A 19,242-nucleotide genomic window follows, 5' to 3' on the forward strand; every position below is an offset into this window, starting at 1 on the left:
TTTGTCAGAGATAGAAGAGCCTAAATCTCATTTTCCTAAAATGTAATGACACTATAAATGCTCTGTATATTCAGCATAAATATTAGTTGAATAAATGATAGGCAACTAAATGGGTTTTTCCCTCCATATGCTATGAACTCAAATACATGTATATAGCATCCAAATATCATGTTTAAAAAATCAGTACCAACAACTGAAAATGTAGAGTTAAGTTCTGGTCTCCTATTACTGTAGGAATACCATATAGACAAGCCTATTTTGGTTGAAATTGGCTTTTTGATTTCATTGACATTTAGGAGATGAACTCTGGGGTGTATTTCCTCAAAGTATAGCACATTTAGAGCTACCCCAAGTTGTACAAAAGTGACTAAAATCCACTTCATAGGAAGGATGAATTCCCTTATTATAACTTGTAACTCAAAAATTGTAACTTACAGTTTGGAGACCAATATACTTAACATAGTATTTGTATACTATAGTAGTTGGCTAATACACTGAGGTTTTACATGGAGAAAGCTTTCTATGTGTGTACATAATGTTTATATGTGTGTGGCATTAATGTTATATATGATTTTATAAATAGTAGATCTTGAGGAATTCTTATCTTTGTAAGTAATATCTAGTTTAGGTAGACTAAGGTATTTTATTTTTATGCTCTCTAGAAAATAATTTGAAAAATAATTTTTTTTGAGGGGCGGAGGGGGCAGAGGGAAAGGGAGAGACAGGATCCCAAGCAGGCTCATGCCCAGTATGGAGCCTGATGTGGGACTCAATCTCACGACCCCGAGATTATGACCAGAGCCAAAATCAAGAGTTGGACGCTTAACTGTCTGAGCCACCCAGGCGCCCCCCAAAAATAATATTTGGAAGTACAGTCTTGGCGTCATTTTAAATTTAAGATCCCAGCTGAAGATCAGAGCATAAATTTGGGTAAGAGCAAAACAATTGGTATATGAGAGGGTAGAGTTAAGGAAAATATAAAGTTCGAGGTATTGTAAGTAGAGCAGTGCTGAATAATGGTGTTAGTGGTGGTTGACATGGAAGGAGGTCAGCAGGGATCAGGGACAGAATGAACTTGGATCCAGGTGTCAACATCATCAGGAAGATGCTGAGAACAGCTGAGGATACTCACTGCAGAACTCACAGGTCAGAGAGAGCCCATCAAACAGAAGTAGAAGTGGTGTCACTTCCTAATAGCACTTTCCAGTCCTCACTCTCCCCCCCAGATTGTCATTGAAATAAAACACTTTTTAAAAAAAGATTTTATTTTAGAGTGAGGGGGAGAGAGAGAGAGAGCGAGAGTGAGCAAGCGTGCGTGTGCACAAGGCGGGGGAGCAGAGGGAAAGGGAGAGAGAGAATCTCAAGCAGACCCTGCAGTGAGCTTGGAGCCTGACCCAGGGGTGGCGGCGGCAGGGTGGGGGTGGATGGACACTTGATCTCACTACCCTGACATCACATCTGAGTTGAAATCAAAGAGTTGTATGCTTAATCAACTGAGCCACCCAAGCACCTCTGAAATAAAGCATTTTTAAAAAAGATTTTATTTGAGAGAGAGACTGCAAGCAAGGAAAGCATGAGTGTGGGGGAGAGGCAGAAGGACAAGCAGACTCCCCCAGGGAGCAGAGAGCCTGATGCGGGGCTCAATCCTAGGACCCTGGGATCATGTCCTGAGCCAAAGGCAGATGATTAACCAACTGGGCCACCCAGGCGCCCCTAGGTTTAAGTGTCTAAAAAGAACTTTCAGTGAAATGGCCCATGATCAGACACTGGCTCTGTGTAAATCATTCTATCTTTTAACATACAGTAGTCCCCCTTATCCGTGGTTCTGCTTTCCATGGTTTCTGTTACCCCCGGTCAACCATGCTCCAGAAGCAGATGATCCTCCTTCCGATGTAGTCAGGTCACTAGCAGCCTAACGCTACACCGCAATGCCTACGCCATGCACCTCACGTCATCTTATCACACAGGCACTGAACCATCTCACATCACAAAGGTGAGTACAGTGTAGGACAATGTCCTGAGAAACCACATTCACAGAACTTTTATTACGGTATATTGTTATAATTGTTCTATTTAATTAAGTTGTTGTCAATCTCTTACTGTGCCTAATTTATAAATTAGACTTTCACTGGTATGTATGTGCAGAAAAAAACAGTGCTATATAGGGTTTGGTGCTACCTGCAGTTTCAGGCAACCACTGGGGGTCTTGGAACATATCCCCCCTACCCCATCCTGCAGATAAGAAGGGGAAAAACTACTGTAATTCTCTTTTATATAAAAAAATGGCCTTTAAGAGAGTTGTCTTTCAATGCAGGGGTTCCCCAACTTCCTCTCTACATATTACAGTCCAAGACTGGCTAGGAATTAACTCTCAACAGATTACAAAAAGGGGATAACGGGGGTGCCTGGGTGGCTCAGTTCGTTGAGTGTCCAACTTTTGATTTCAGCTCAGGTCATGATCTCAGGGTTGTGGGATCGAGCCCTGTGCCAGGTGCTGTGCTCCACGTGGAGTCTGCTTGAGATTCCCTCTCCTCCTCCTTCTGCCCCTCCTACGTGCATGCATGAGGGTACACTCTCTCTCTCTCAAATAAATTAAAAATGCGGGTGGGGGATGAGCTGCCCAAACAGCAACTACCACTCTCACTGGGTGAGAAGGATGTGTCATTAGGATAGCTGTCTTAACTCTTTTAACTCCTAACATGATCCACTCTCCCCGAAATGGGTCCTCCAAGGTAAAGCAGTAAGCTGACCATAAATTCCTGTCTGAGCTCAGAGCCTGAGGTTCTACCCACTGTGCTAACTGCCTCTCCCACAGAGGATGGCATGATAAGACACAGTATTTAGAACTAACTTCCCTGAAATTCATTCCTATGTGCTCCAACGCCAAGTTTAAGCCACTACGAACCTACAGACCCTGTTAAACTAGCATACTTATCTCTTGGGTTTCATCATGATTCCTCTTTGGATTTAATTCTAGCAGGCTAATTCTTGCTTAAATCCTGGAGGTCGTACACTGCAATTTTATATGCTGTACACTTTCCCCCTGAGGTATTGGCTCTCCTGCCACAGGCACTGGTGCCGAGTGCCTATTACAAGGCAGATGCCTGATAAATGCTTAGCTCTCCTTCTTCCCTCTCCTCAAAGCAGAAACAACACCCGTTAGACTTCTCTGATCTCAAAGAAAGAAACTGGCACTTGTTTTCCAACATTAATTGCTGACTGAAATAAAAAGGATGCCATTCATACTTGATATCAGATATTATGAAGGAATTACTAAGTTTGCTATGTATAATAATGGTATCATGGTTATATGTTTTTAAAATTATTGCCATTGAAATATTTATAGGTAAAATATTTCTGGAATTTCCTTTAAAAAAAACCAGAGGACATAATAAAAAAAAAATCATCAAAATGTCAAAATGGTGATAACTTCTGAAGACAGATGATGGATATATGGGTTTACTTTTTTTTAAGTGGTGACAGCTATTTAAACTGATTTAAAATAGCAGCGCCACCAACCTTACTGAGTCAACCAAAATGCTTTAATATGGGTGATGTAGAAAAATAAACTAATGGATAAACATATACTGTCATATAAATGCTCTTTACTTAATGATGTACTTAATTGGGTTTTAAAGTCTGACATCCACAAAGGTCGTGAATGAACTCAGTTGTTTTAAAAAAAATACTAGATTATATACGAAAGTGCAAAACATCTAATGTTTAGCCCAATTTTGGAGTTCTTCCCTTAGTTACTTTGCTCTACATAAACCTCATTAGTATCTTCCAATCAGGTCTTTCTAAGCGGTCTCTTTTATGAATATTAGTATAATTTCTTCCTTAGTTACTTCTGAGCAATCTTACTAAGAGAGTCTATGCATGCATAATAAAAATCTCAATAGTAACTTTATTATTTGTTAGGCATAAGCTAAAACACATAATATTCAGCATGGAAGAACTTAGTTGTTGTAAAAAAAAAAAAAATTGCTCTGTGCAAAAATGTGACAGAGACTCACCAAAGAGCCATACTTTAAAAAAATGAGTAACTCAGGGGCGCCTGGGTGGCACAGCGGTTAAGCGCCTGCCTTCGGCTCAGGGCGTGATCCCGGCGTTATGGGCTCGAGCCCCACATCAGGCTCCTCCACTATGAGCCTGCTTCTTCCTCTCCCACTCCCCCTGCTTGTGTTCCCTCTCTCGCTGGCTGTCTCTATCTCTGTCGAATAAATAAATAAAATCTTAAAAAAACCACACACACAATTAAAAAAAATAATAAAAAATTAAAAAACGAGTAACTTAATAATTTGAAAAAGAAACTGTGTTCTTTGTAAATCTAAAAAATATCACTTATATAACTATGCTCCATATTCTCACATTGGTATTTTATTATAATACAACTGTGAGGCTTCTTAATCTTTAATTTCTTTAAAAAAATTGCCACTGTGATCTTTAAGAACAGGTTACTTTAATTAAAGTTGTTTGTATGTGGCTATTATTATGTTTTTATCAGACTTTCTGAGGTAATTGTAGATTCACATGAAGGTTTAAGAGACAATACAAAGAGATCTTATGTAACCTTTACCTGGTTTCCTCTTATGGTAGTATCTCCGGAACAAATAGTACATTGTTACAATCAAAATGTTGAAGAGATACAGAACACTTCCATTATTATAAGGATCCCCCCTGTTGGTCTCTTTATAAACATACCCACTTTCCTTCCACCCTGACACCCTCTCTTAAACCTGACCATAACTAATCTGTTCTCCGTTTCTCTAATTTTGTCATTTCAAGGAGGTCATATAAATAGAACCACATGGTGTGCAATCTTTTGGGATTGACTTTATTCACTAAGTAGAGTTCACGTAATAAAAAAAAAAAAATGTTAAAAGAAAGAAAGAAACTAGACATTCAACTACCATGCTACCTAGCCGTTACACCTCTGAGCATTTATCCCAGAGAAACAAAGATTTTCTGGAGACTCATCTAGGTTGCTGCATATATCAATAGTTCATCCCTTTTTGCTGTTGAGTAGTATTCTGTGGTGTGGATGTACTATATTCCTTTGTCTAACCATTCATCCGCTGAAGGATGTCTAGGTTGTTTCCAGTGTTTGGCCATATTGTGAATAAAGATACTATGAACATCTGTGTACTGGTTCTCTGGGTAAACAGAAATCTTTATTTTTTTATTATGTGAACTCTACCTCCAACATGGGGCTCAAACTCATGACCCTGAGGTCAAGAGTTGCATGCTCTACCGACTGAGCCATCCGGGTGTCTCTGAATGTATAATATTTAAAGAAACTGTCAAACTGTTTCTAGAGTGGCCTTATCATTTTACATTCCCACCAGCAATGTATGAGTGATCTAGTTTCTCCATATCCTTGCCAGCATTTGGTGGTGTCACTTTTTTCACTTTAGCCATTCGGATGGATGTATAGTGATATCTCATGGAGGTCTTAAGTTGCACTTCCTCAACATTTGGTTGATGCTGAGTATCTTTTCAAGTGCTTATTTGCCACTTATATATATTTTTTGATGAAATCTCTGGTCATGTCTTTTGCCCATTTTTTAATTGGACTGATTTTTTTTTAACTATTGAGTTTTGAGAGTTTTTAAATTCTAGATACTAGTCCTTTGTTGGTATTTGGCTTACAAGTATTTTCTTCCAGTCTGTAGCCTGCATTTTCATCTTTTTATCAGGATCATTCATAGAGCAAAAGTTTTAAAAGGCAAACTTATCAATTTTTCCTTTTACAGATCATACTTTTAGTGACAAGCATGTCTACCACTATGTCCTCAAGATTTTCTCCTTTTTCTCCCCCTAAAAGATAAATAGCTAAATGTTTCACATTTAACTCCATGATCTGTTTTGAGTCAGTTCTTGTGTAAGGTATGAGACTCAGGTTCATTTATTCTGTCTACGAATGTCCAATTGTTAGAGCACCATTTATTGAAATGGCTATCCTCTTCTGTGAATTGTTTTTGCACCTTTGTTAAATCATTTGGGTGTATTTGTGTGGGTCTATTTATTGTTTCTCTATTCTGTCCCACTGCTGTATGTATCTATTCCTTTATTAATATCACACAGTCTACGTTAAGGCTTGAAATCAAAGAGTGACTCCTCTACTTTATTCTTTTTCAAAACTGTTTTAGCTATTCCAGGTTCTTTGCCCCTCTATATTTTATAATAATACTGTCAAATCTACCAAAAAATCTTACTGGAACTTTGATAGGAATTGGGTTAAACCTCTGTATCAATCTGTGAAGAAGTGACATCTTTATTAGGTTGAGTACTCCAAACAATGAACATAGTATGTCTCTTCATTTATTTACATCTTTCTATCATCAGCATTTTGCAGTTTTTAGCATATATGTCCTGTCCTGTACATATTATTTTTAGATTTATACCTAGGTATTTCATTTTCTTTTTGTGTGATTATAAATGCTATTGTATTTTAAATTATGGTGTTCATTGCTATCTATTTATCTATATCTATCTATCTATATATATACACAATAAATTTTTTAAAAAGTAAACTCTATGCCCAACATGGGTCTTGAACTCACAACCCTGAGATCAAGAGTTGCATGCTCTACCGACTGAGCCAGCCAGGTGCCCCATAAATACAACAGATTTTTATTTATTTGTCTTTTATCCTGTAATTTTCTTCAACTCACTTATTAACTAGTTTGTGTTTGTGTGTGTGTGTGTGTGTGTGTGTGTGTGTGTAAATTCCTTGGGATTCCCTACAGAGACAATTGTCAGCCACAAATAAAAAGTTTTATTTCTTCCTTTCTGAGTTGTCTGCCTTTATGTCCCTTTCCTGCTTTATTGTACTAACTAGAACTTCCACCAATATCTTAAATAACGGTGAGAGCAAACATCTTGCTTTATTCCCGATCCAAGGGCTAAAGCATTTAGCCTTTTATCACAAGTATAATGTTAAATGTGGGTGTTTTTTGTAGATGCTTTTTAACAAGCTGAGGAAGTATTCTTCAATTCCTTTTTTTGTTTTTTTTTGAGTTTTAAAACATTTACGGGTGTTGAATTTTGTCAAATGCTTTTTCTGCACTGACTACTACAATGTGGTTTTATTTCTTCTCCTAATTAGAATGGTAGATTATATCGACTGGTTTTCAAATACTGAACCAGCCTTGCATCCCTGGAATAAATTCCTTTTGGCCGTGATACATACACTTTACATATGTACATGGTTATGATTTCATATATTACTGAAATTCTGTTTGTTGATACTTTGTTGAGGAATTCTGCTTATACATTAATAAGAGGTGTCAGTCTGCACTTTTCTTTTTTGATACTTTCTTCGGTTTCGGTTATCAGTGTAATAGGAGCTTTATAAAATAAATAGGGAAATGTTCCATTTCTTTTTTTGGGAAAGATGCTGTAGAATTGGTGTTCATTCTATGATGTTTAGAAAAAAAATGAATGAGTGATTGTATCTTTGGTAGAATTCTCCAGTGAAACCATCTGGACAGAGATTTCCTTTTAAGGAGTATCAGTTTCCTTAATAATTATACAGGACTATTCAAATAATCTATCTCAGGGAGACCTGGGTGGCTCAGTTGGTTAAGTGTCTGCCTTTGGCTCAGGTCATGAGCCCAAGGTCCTGGGATCAAGCCTGGCATCGGGCTCCTTGCTTGGAAGGGAGTCTGCTTCTCCCTCTGCCAGCGCTACCCCTACTTGTGCTCAGTCTCTCTCTCTCTGATAAATAAATAAATAAAAATTTTTTAAAAAGGTCAAATAAAAAAAAAATCTACCTCACATTAGGTGAGTTGTAGTTTGTGTTGTTTTTTTGTCCATTTTATATATGTCTGCAGGATCTGTAGTTTTATGTTCAGTTTTGTTCCTGATATTGGTAATCTCTGCCTTCTCTCTTCACTTCTTTGTCAATCTTGATAGAGGTTTGTCAGTTTTATTGACCTTGAAAAAACACAGTTTTCCATTCATTTTCTCTATCATTTTCCTGTTTTCAATTTCACTGATTTCTGCTCTTACCTTTATTATTTCCTTTCTTCTTTTTGCTATGGGTTCCTGAGGTGGGAGCTAAGATTCTTGATTTGAGACTTCTACTGAATTGTATGCATTTAACGTTATACATTTCCCTCTCAGTACTGAATTACCTGTTACCTACAAATTGGTATGTTATAGTTTCATTTTCATTCAATTCACTGTATTTTTAAGTTTCAAGTCCCCTAGACACAGATTATTTAGAAGTGTGTTGTTTACTTTCCAAGTCTTTAGAGATTTTTTTCCCCAGTTATCGCTTACTGATAACCAGACTAATAGAACTGAAAGGAGAAACAGACAAATCCATAATCATAACTGGAAACTATTTTTGATAGTTTAATTCCACTGTTTAGTTTATTTCCAGTTTCCTATTGGTTTTTGCTTCACATGTCCTGCAGCTCTATTGTTTGATATACACACATTTAGGATTGCTATGTCTTCGTGGCAGACTCTTGTTTTAGTCTATTTATATTATATTTTAGACTATATTTAGACTATATTTAGTCTATTTATATTATATATAGAGATATATGTATCTATATATATTATACACTATTATATAATGTCCCACTCTGTCTCTGGCAAATTTCTTTGCTCTTAAGTCTACTTTATTTGATATAAATAGAGCCACTCTTGCTTTCTTCTGATTAATGTTTATATCTTTTCCAATAATTTTATTTTCAACTTGCCTGTACCATTATATTTGAAGTGAGTTTCTTACAGACACCCGTATAGTTGGGTCATGTTCTTTAATCCCCTCTGCCAATTTCTTTTGATTTGTGTATTTAGATCATATACATTTCATGTCATTATTGCAATGTGAGGGCTTAAGTCTGCCATTTTGTTTTTTTGTGGGTGGTTTTGGCTTTCTTTTTCCTGCCTTTCTGAGGGTTAACTGAACCTTTTCAAAAATTCCATACTGATTTACCTATTGTTTATTAGTTTATCTCTTTGTATATTTTTTTAGTAGTTATTCCATAACTACTACTTCCATATTCCATTAATAAATATAAAACTTATAAAAAACTTTATATATATGTATATATATAAAACTTATCACAGTCTACTAGTGTTGTCATTTTACCAAGTCAGGTGAAATATAGTACCCTTACCTCCCCATGTCCCTTTCTCTACCATGGTTTATGGTATTTCCTGTACATACATCAAGAACACATTAGACATTATTGTTCTGCTTCATTTGTCAAACATAATTCGTAAGACTTGAAAGTTGTAAGAAAAGTCTATTGTAATTATCTGTACTTTTGGTTACCGGTGTTCCCTAAAAGATTCTTTCATCATTTCATTTCTGTTAGATAACTTCCATTAGCCACTGTTTTCTAGATCTGCTACTAATAAGTTCTTAGCTTTCTTTCATCCTGATTATGTCTTCATTTTTCTTCATTCTTAAAAGGTATTTTTGCTAGTTCTAGAATCCTGAAAATTACTCTTTCAGCTCTTGAAATTGCTGTGTATTTCTTTCTGACCACCACTGTTTCTGATGAGCAATCTGCTGTCATTTGAATGGGTAAGCTATTTCTTACTGCTCTTGTAATTTTTGTCTTTAGCTTTCAGAGATTTGACTGTAAACACAAGTTTGGCGTGGTGTGGATTTGGCTGGATTTATCCTGTGTGGAGTTAGTTCAGCCTCTTAAATCTAAGTTCACGTCTTCCGCCACACTTGGCAAGTTTTTGGTCATTATTTAAGTACTTTTAGAGCCATTTTCTTTCTTTTTCTTTCTTTTTTTTTTTTTTTAAGATTTTATTTATTTATTGACAGAGAGCAAGAGAGGGAACACAAGCGGGGGAGTGGGAGAGGGAGAAGCAGGCTTCCTGCAGAGCAGGGAGCCTGATGCGGGGCTTGATCCCAGGACCCTGGGATCATGACCTGAGCTGAAGGCAGATGCTGAACGACTGAACCATCCAGGAGCCCCAGAGCCATTTTCTTTCTGCTTTCTTCTAGGAATCTGATAACACAATGTTAGAGTTTGTGTTATAGTTCCACAGGTCCCTGAGGCACTGCTTGTTTTTTTTTCCAGTCTATTTTCTGTCTGTAGTATAGACTGAGTAATTGCCATTGTTCTACCATCCAGTTCACTATTTCTTTCCTTTGTTCCCTTCATTCTGCTGTGACCCCATCCACTGAGCCTTTTTTATGTTAATTATTATATTTTTCATTCTAAAATTTCTATCTGGCTCTTCTTTTAACTTTTGGCTTTTACTTATAACTTTTGCTGAGACTATTTTTCACTTGTTCCAAGCATGCTAATTGTTTATTGAGGCATTTTTATGATGGCTGCCTAAAAAATCTTTGTCAGTTCTAACATCTCTGTCATCTTGCTATTAGCATCTACGGAATTTTTTTTTTTTCATTCAGTTTGAGATCTTCCTGGTTCTGGGTATGAAGAGTGATTTTCTAATGATATCTGGACAATTTGGGTACTGTGCTATGATAGTCTGGATCTTATTTAAACCTATACTTTTGCTGGCTTCCTCTGGCACCAATACCACAGGAAAATGGTGAGTATGGGAAAACCTCATTAAAGCAAGCTAATGGTAGAAGGAGCACTGTAATTTTTTTCTGCCACGTTTGGCTATAGAAGAATGATTATTTTCTAAAAGTTTTCTGGCTAGGCTTTCTTGGTCCTTTGGCTAGAAAGTAGGCTTCTTTTTTTCCCCCTCCTCCTGCTGGCCTTTCTGGATTGTCAGTTTCTCTTGAACCCAATCTGACAAAAACCAAGGGAAATCATTGCTATGTCACCTTCCTCAGGTCTGTACATACAATATTCAGAGTTTTAGCTGTACTTGGCAGGTAGAAGAGGTGAAAGGAAGTCTACTCCATTTTTCTAGATGCTGAAGCCCTTTGGTTATTGCTTTCATGTTCAATCGGTTCCTAAGTCATATAGATATTCAGATTTGATTTTGCCCTTTATGGATCACAGAATGGTCCTCCCTCTCTCTACCTTCTCAAAATACTTGATCATGAAATATTTTTAGCTTTTAGGTAAAATCTCATGGATGATGATATTATGTAATGCTTGTCTTTGAATCTTTTAAAAATGGAATTAAAAAAAGATTATTTCTTAGTATCCTTAGTTTCTGAAAAGCAAATTAATTTACATAATTAAGTAAAGTTCTCTCATTGAGTATAGAAATTCCTGCCCAGATCAAATTTAAACAATTATTTTTATTACTAACACAGAATTTCTGTAATAAGTGCTGCCAAAACATTAACGGAATTTATTTAAGCGTTCAGCCAAATGACAATAGTAATTTGCTGCTTACAAATAAATACCTACTGTTACTAGTTAAGAATAAAGAAAATGAACACAAAGGCATCAGAAACAGAACTAGAAATCTAGGATTACTTTCTAGTATTTGATGCTTTGTCATCTGACTTCATAGTATGGTCTTTATTCTTTCCAAGTTTTATTTACTTAAGTAATCTCTACACCCAACATAGGGCTTGAACTCACAACCTGGAGATCAAGAGTTGTATGCTCTTCTGACTGAGCTGGCCAGGTGCCCCACAGTATGGGTTTTTTAAATAAAAATGTACTCAATTTTGGCCTTAGGGTTCTCAAAATCAGTAAGAAAATCAATTATAATCCATAAGGATATGTTTCAGAGGTCTTGAAACCCTCACAACTCATTAGCTATTATGGTTTCCAAATACAACACCTCTAATAAAGGACTGCCTCTCTGAAACAGGCAGCTTTACCTCTCTATTTTAAGTTGAACAAAGAGGCAGAACAAATTTCTCTCTTGGTTCACTGTGCAAAGTACAATATTACTCTTATATGTTATCAAGTTGTAATTATGGGCAACAAGTAAAGCATTAATTGGTGGCTGTAGGAAATGCATTAAAGGACAGTCACAGAACACCTCATCAAGTGTAGATAAGTAGAATATCATGCCTTAGAAAGAATTTTCCAGTGAAAATACCAATGCTCTTGAATTACTATAGTCAATTTCTGGTTTCAAAGTTAATTAAAAGAGCCCCAAGTACATTCTTAATAAAAATTTACTCACTGTTTACTATACTAAAGGCATAGTGTTAGCTGCTGCCTAGCATCTTACTCTCTGCTATCCTTAGAAAAATGACATTTTAAAATCATTTATTTTCTAGAATCCCTTTTTGTAGCTGCTGCTAAGATTCTTACCCAGAAGGTGCGAAGAACAGCATTACTCTAAGCAAACTACTTATTTTTTTAGCCTCTTTCCTGCCTTTTGTAAAATAGAGTGTAGCAATACTTTTACTTAGAATTAACTACTACTCATCTCTGTATGGTATATAAATACCATATCCAAATACAGAAAGCATAAAAAGAACATGATGTGTTCAGAAAACTTGTAGCAGTTCAGGCTGATCAATGGAAATAACTGAGATACAGCATTTCAAACAGAAGAATTTTCCTACTCTACGATATTCAAAGACTAAAAAGCTTATGGAAGATATACCAATAAATGAATATTAAAGTATACATTTCAATTAAATGAAAAGATGATGAACATTTAAAAGGGCCTCTTATTTACCTCTTCTACATTGGAAGCAGTCTTAGCAGAAGTTTCCATGAAGATAAGTCCATGTTCTCGCGCAAAAGCTTCGCCTTCTTCTTTTTTTACTTCTCTTCTAGATTCTAAATCACTAAATATAGGAAATAAAAAGGCCATATTATTAACCAATACAGTATAAATAGAGGTATCTGTGGAAAGTGTACCAAAAGATTAAAAATTGTGCTGACTATTCTTTCAATTAATTTTTAACACATAATAATCGACTGCATTATTCCAGGTATTATGAAGGTCAAATGGCTAGAACACAGTACCTAGTTTCAAGGAACAAATGATCCAACAGGAGAAGATTCTGAGTTAGAGTCCTGCAGCACTAGAAGTAAGAGAAACCTAAATGGAACATCTACCCAACACCCTGCTCTTGAGTACAGTGTGTTCCCAAAGAAGGGAACCGTTTTACTCAAAATAATTCAAGAGAGTAGAGCTACACCAGTCTAATCTTTCAGTCAGACTGAGTTTCTATGAATGTGATTTAAAATAAATCACATAATTTCTGGAAACTCTAGGAAATTGCTTAATAAAATCCAAAGTACTAAAGACACATTAATTAGATTATTGTTACTTGGTTTAACTCCTAGTAAAACTGTTCATAGAAAAAGGGAGAGAGAAACAAAAGTCTAAATTAGGGGCTCCTGGGTGGCACAGCGGTTAAGCGTCTGCCTTCGGCTCAGGGCGTGATCCCGGCGTTCTGGGATCGAGCCCCAGATCAGGCTCCTCCGCTATGAGCCTGCTTCTTCCTCTCCCACTCCCTCTGCTTGTGTCCCCTCTCTTGCTGGCTGTCTCTATCTCTGTCAAATAAATAAATAAAAATCTTAAAAAAAAAAAAAAGTCTAAATTAGAAGTTTTGGGGTAAAGCACAGTATTCATTTTTATTATACAGGAACTGTATTAATAAGATGGGGGAAAGAGTAGTGGTCTCTTTCAAGGGTATTTTACTGTAAAAATTTTAAAACTTTATTATAAAGTGTTTTTTTATTATAAAATATTTTAAGCATATAGAAAAGGATGGAGAATAGAATACCCACGTACTTTCATCAAGCCCTGACATTATTTTGACACATTTATATCAGATTTCTTCACTGTTGAGAAATAAAATCAAGTTACAGTTGATTCACTTCTTGTGTACCTTTCTGTTCCTGATCTCCTTTTTTCCTTTCACCTCCAAAAGTAACCACTTCTCTGTATTTGGTGTTTTCACTCTCATGCATGTTTTTTATATGTATACACGTTTATAGCCATACAGTAAAGGGTTTTTTGCACATTAAAAAAATTCAGATGTAGTGATCATTCTACAACTTGTTAATTTTGGTCAACATGATGTTTTTTGGATTCATTGACATAATATATGTAGATCTAGTTTCTTAATGTTTTATTGTTATACAGTCTACTGAATGAACACAATTTATTTTTAATTTTTCATTTGAAAAAGTTATTTATAATTTTTATTATAAACGACATTACCATAAAAATGTATACATTTTTTGGTGTACATGTGCCAAAACTTTTCCAACGTAGTGAAATGTTACAAAGTACTGTATTTTCCAAGTACAGTATTTGGTGTATATGCGCCATGACTCAGTAAACTTTTCTTCACTTAATATTAGAATCTGTATCATTGTATCTTTTCCACAAACACAATTTTTAGTGACTAATTAATAATATCCCATCACAATTCACTTTATCATTTCCTTGGATGATGAGTAACACAGTATAAACCCAGTACTGTGAGGTGTTTTACATGGATTATCTCATTTAATGCACTTGACAGATGAGGAAATGGAGGAACAAAGAGGGCAGGTAAAGCAACCAAGTTCACAGTCTAGGAAGAGTTGATGGAGGAGGTAGCATCACCACCCAGATCACCATGCTATATAAGGATTACTTTTTCTGATAATAATTGAGGACGTTTTTGTCAAATACGGAAAAATACAAAGAAAAAAATTACCCATAATTTCAATTTCCACAGGTAATTAACATCTTGAATACAATTCTATATTACTCCTTTATTACTGTCTATTTCTTCCTACTGGACGATGCTCATACCCACTACTGTATTTTGCCTTTTTTTTCACTTACTGTATTTTGTGGATCATTTTCCCATTTTGCAGTCTTTTACAATATTACTTTTACTGATTGTAAAGAATAGTGGTATTTTATGCAAACTTACATCATACATATTAGAGTAAACAAAACAAAGATGTTAAAGTCTCATCCACCTAATGTTAAGTCATATCACTGTTTTAACTTTACAAAATTCACCAGGAATTGGATAGCTTTTAAGCTGGCTGACCAGATAAGTTGTTAATTATGTTTACAAAGTTGTCACTTAGCTCAATCAGTAACCGCTGTTTACATAATTGAAACTTCTGAGTGATTTTAAAACTTTCACAGTTGTTGTACTTTAAAAATAATTCACAATTTATAAAATGTCTAAGCATTTAGTGGTGCAAGCACTCAAAAAACACTACTAAAAATCTGAAATGTTAGAAAGTTTGATATAAACTACTACAAAGGGAACTGCAAATATGTGACATGCTCTTTCGATGCCCATGCTATGAAATATTAGTGGTAAGATGAGAACAAAAAGGAAGGCAAACTAAGCTTACAAATATTATAGCATAGGCAGGGATAACACACCCAACTATAATCTGAGGGCCTCCTGTGTGCCAAGCCCTTTCCTACATCTGGGGACAGACCACTCAGCAAAACAGACAAAAATCCCAAACCCCCACAGGCCTCAAGGAGCTTATATTCTAGTAGGAATACAAAATGGGGGGGAAAACGCTAGCAACAGCGAGCGGTAACATGCTCCTGGAATTCAGCCCCCTTATCTGATAGTCATTCTTAAGGGAAAATTAGCTTTCAATTACACAAAATCTTCAAGGAAACACCTCTCCCTTTAAGTACCCTTTATCCTATTTTAAGCATATGCCATATCTTATTTAAACAATACCTTATTTGGGGATAAAATTACTCTGTTTTCCATACCATTATTTCTGATTACATTTGCATTTGCAAATGTTATCTTAGCAAAGAGGGTTAAAGACCTGTACCTTTGAGGGAGTGTTCAAAAACAAACAAAAAAAGGAAGTGGCAATTTAGGATGCATAATCTTTTTTTTTTTTTTTTATCATATCCTTCATTACTTTGGTTGTTTCCTCAGTTTTCCAGGCATAAAAATCATAAAACATTTGAACTGTTTTCATTACTTAATTATCCTTCTTTCCTAAACCTTCTCTTAATTCACACCCCCTTTTTGTTTAGGGTTTGTATAATAATCCTTGACTATTAAGAATTTTTCATCTTTGTAGACTCTGCATCTTCTTTCTTGTACAACCAATTTAAAATGCCATAGTAAGAAAAATCTGTGTCATCTGTCACTCTGACTAGGTCACTGCCCTTCTCAAATCCCTTCACTGGCTCCCTACTGCTTAATGCATCTAATTCAAAAATTGCCTATTCCCTGTTTCCATGTCTACCCCAATTCACCTCATCTAATAATAATCACACCTCATTTATCTCTGTTCATTCCCATTCACTCTTTGCATGTCATACATTCTTTGTTCCCTTATCCTAGTTTCTTCCTTAAAATGTCTTTCCATAGCTACTATACTCTTAATTATAAGGACCACCCACCTATAATCATTAGAAACACCTCTTGTATATCATATGCTTTTTCTTTTTACATGTAGACTATAAGCTCCTCATGGGCAGGAACAGAATTTAAGCCATCAGTAAGTTGCCACCCACCATGTTTGAGACACAAGGAAAACACTGGTAAGATTAAAAGTATGAAAATTCTCTTTATTCTCCAAATATTCTCTTATGATTTCACACATCACCACTGAATGGTAGCATGAATACTTCTATATCACAAAGGCTAAAGTTTCCCTACAATAGCCTTAATCTTAAAAGGTTTAGAGAGAGAATTTAAATGAGGAAAGAACAACCATGAAAGGCCTTGAGCAAAGGCCAAGACGATAGATATTTCCACTTACAAAGAAGTAATGAATAATTGGCCTTTTACAATTGAAACATCACTTAAGTAAATATTTTCTCTTAACAGCAAACTTAGATTTCTATTAAAACAACTTTCTAAAACTAAATCTATACAGTAAAACGCTATTTGCTATCTTACTATTTTTACAGCTTTATTGTAGTATAATTGACATAAAAGAAACTGCACATTTAATATAAAATGTTGAGTCTGACATGTTTACCTGTGAAGCCATTCTCCTCCCGTAGGTCTCCTCATACCCCGCTGTAATCCATCCTCTTTCCTCTCACTTTACCCCAGGCAACTAATGGTCTGCTTTCTGCATTTTCCAGGATTTTACATAAATGGAATCAAATGATATGTCTTCATTTCTGTCTGGGTTTTTTCACTCACCATAATTATTTTGAGATTCATCCACTTTGTTATACATATCAGTAGCTCATTCTAATTCTTTATTGCTGAGTGGTATTCCATTGTATGACTATATCACAATTCACCCATTCACTTATTATTTGAAATGTGTGTTGTTTCCCACTTTTGGGCTATTACAGATAAAGCTGGTAGAATATTTGTGTATAATTCTTTGGCCCTATGAGAACATGTTTATGTTGGATAAATACCTAGGAATGGAATGTAGTATGTTAGATGTATGTTTACTTTCTAAAGACACCACCAAATTGTTCTGCGATGTGGTTCTATCATTTTACATTCCCAAAAGCAGTATAAGGGTTTCAGTTCTACATCCTTGCCAACACTCAGTATGTTAATCTTTTTAATTTTACCTATTTTAGTGAGTATGTAATGGTATATATATCATTGAGGTTTTATTTTTTTTTAAAGATTTTATTTATTTATTTGAGTGAGAGAGAGAACACGAGTGGGGGGAGGGGCAGGAGAGGGAGAAGCAGGGAGCCCGATACAGGTGCTTGACCTGGGGACTCCAGGATCATGACCTGAGCCAATGTCAGATGCTTAACCAAGTGAGCCACCCAGGCACCCCATCACTGAGGTTTTAATGTGCGTCTCCCTCATGTTTGTGGTGTTAAATATTTTTTATGTGCTTACTTGCCAACAGTACACATCTTCTTTAGTAAAGTGCTGGTTCAGATCTTTTGCTCATTTAAAAAAACTGGGCTGTCTTTTTATTAATGAATTGTAACAATTCTTCATATATTCTAGATACAAACGTTTTGTTGGATACAGGTTTTATGTTATGATATTTTCTCCTAGTCTGTAGCTTCCCTTTCATCCTTGAAACTTTTTTTTTTGAAGAGCAAAAGTTTTCAATTTTGTTGAATTTGAACCTTCAACAACATGGGTTTGAACTGCAAGGGTCCATTTACGTGTGAATTTTTTTCAATAAATACAGTATGGTACAGGGGAGTGCCTGTGTGGCTCAGTTGGTTAAGTGTCTGACTCTTGACTTCGCCTCAAGTCATGATCTCTGGTTTGTAAGATTGAGCCCTGCATAAGGCTCCATGCTGGGTGTGGAACCTGCTTAAGATTCTCTCTCCTTCTGCCCCTCCTCCCCCCGCAATTTACAGTATAGTACTGCAAATGTATTTTTTCTCCCTTATGATGTTCTTAATAACATTTTCTTTTTCTCTAGCTTATTTTATTGTAAGAACACAATATATAAGACATATACAAATATGTGTTAATCGACTATTTGCTTCAAGTCAACTTAGGCTATTAGCATATACAAAAGTTAACTTGAAGTGGATTATGGACCTAAAGGTAAGAGATAAAAATATTTTTAAATTTTAGAAGAAAACAATTTTAGTGACTCTTGTTTTGCCAAACATTTTTTTTCTTTCAAGATTTTGTTTAAATTCAAGTTAGTTAACATACAGTGTAGTATTACTTTCAGTGGTAGAATTTAGGCTTAGGCTTCAAGTCAACAGTAGCCTATTAGCAGTTAAGTTTTTGGGGAATCAAAGTTACATGCAAATTTTCGACTGTGTGTTGTTCAAGGACCAAGTATACAGTTGTTGTTGTTGTTGTTTTCCCCTTTTACGCCTTTTTTCTGTCCCATTTAAAAAATGTTTGACGAATCAACAAGACTAAAAGGCAACCAATGGAATGGAAGAAGATATTTGCAAATGACATATCAGATAAAGGGTTAGTACCTAAAATCTATAAAGAACTTACCAAACTCAATACCCAAAAAATAAACAATCCGGTTACAAAATGGGCAGAAGACATGAACAGACATTTCTCAAAAGAAGACATACAAATGGTTAACAGACACATGAAAAAATGCTCAACATCACTCATCGTCAGGGCAATACAAATTAATACCACAATAAGGGGGTGCCTGGGTGGCTCAGTTGGTTAAGCATCTGCCTTCAGCTCAGGTCATGGTCTCAGGGTCCTGGGATCAAGCCCCATGTTGGGTTCCCTGCTCAGCAGGCGGTCTGCTTCTCCCTCTCTTTCTGCCCCTCCCCCTGCTCTCTCTCAAATAAATAAAGAAAATCTAGACAAAGAAAAACAAAAACCCCACAATGAAACACTACCTCACACCAGTCAGAATGGCTAAAATTAACAACTCAGGAAATAATGGATGTTGGCGAGGATGCAGAGAAAGCAGAAACCTCTCATACTGTTGGTGGGAATGCAAACTGGTACAGTCACTCTGGAAAAGA

At 35.8% G+C, this 19,242-nt stretch overlaps 1 protein-coding gene across 1 annotated transcript in view; it reads right to left on the reverse strand.

Moving 5' to 3' along the window:
* RAB2A (RAB2A, member RAS oncogene family) overlaps nucleotides 1-19,242 on the reverse strand; it is an 87,769-nt gene that overhangs the window by 14,931 nt on the left and 53,596 nt on the right. The window contains exon 6 of the mRNA XM_045789043.2: nucleotides 12,562-12,673. Coding sequence (XP_045644999.1) covers nucleotides 12,562-12,673 — 112 coding nt within the window. The remainder of the gene's footprint in view (nucleotides 1-12,561; nucleotides 12,674-19,242) is intronic.

Source organism: Ursus americanus, chromosome 9 (assembly GCF_024610735.1).
Source record: "Ursus americanus isolate L20-20 chromosome 9, mUrsAme1.1.p, whole genome shotgun sequence".
In the NCBI taxonomy this organism is placed as follows: domain Eukaryota; kingdom Metazoa; phylum Chordata; class Mammalia; order Carnivora; family Ursidae; genus Ursus; species Ursus americanus.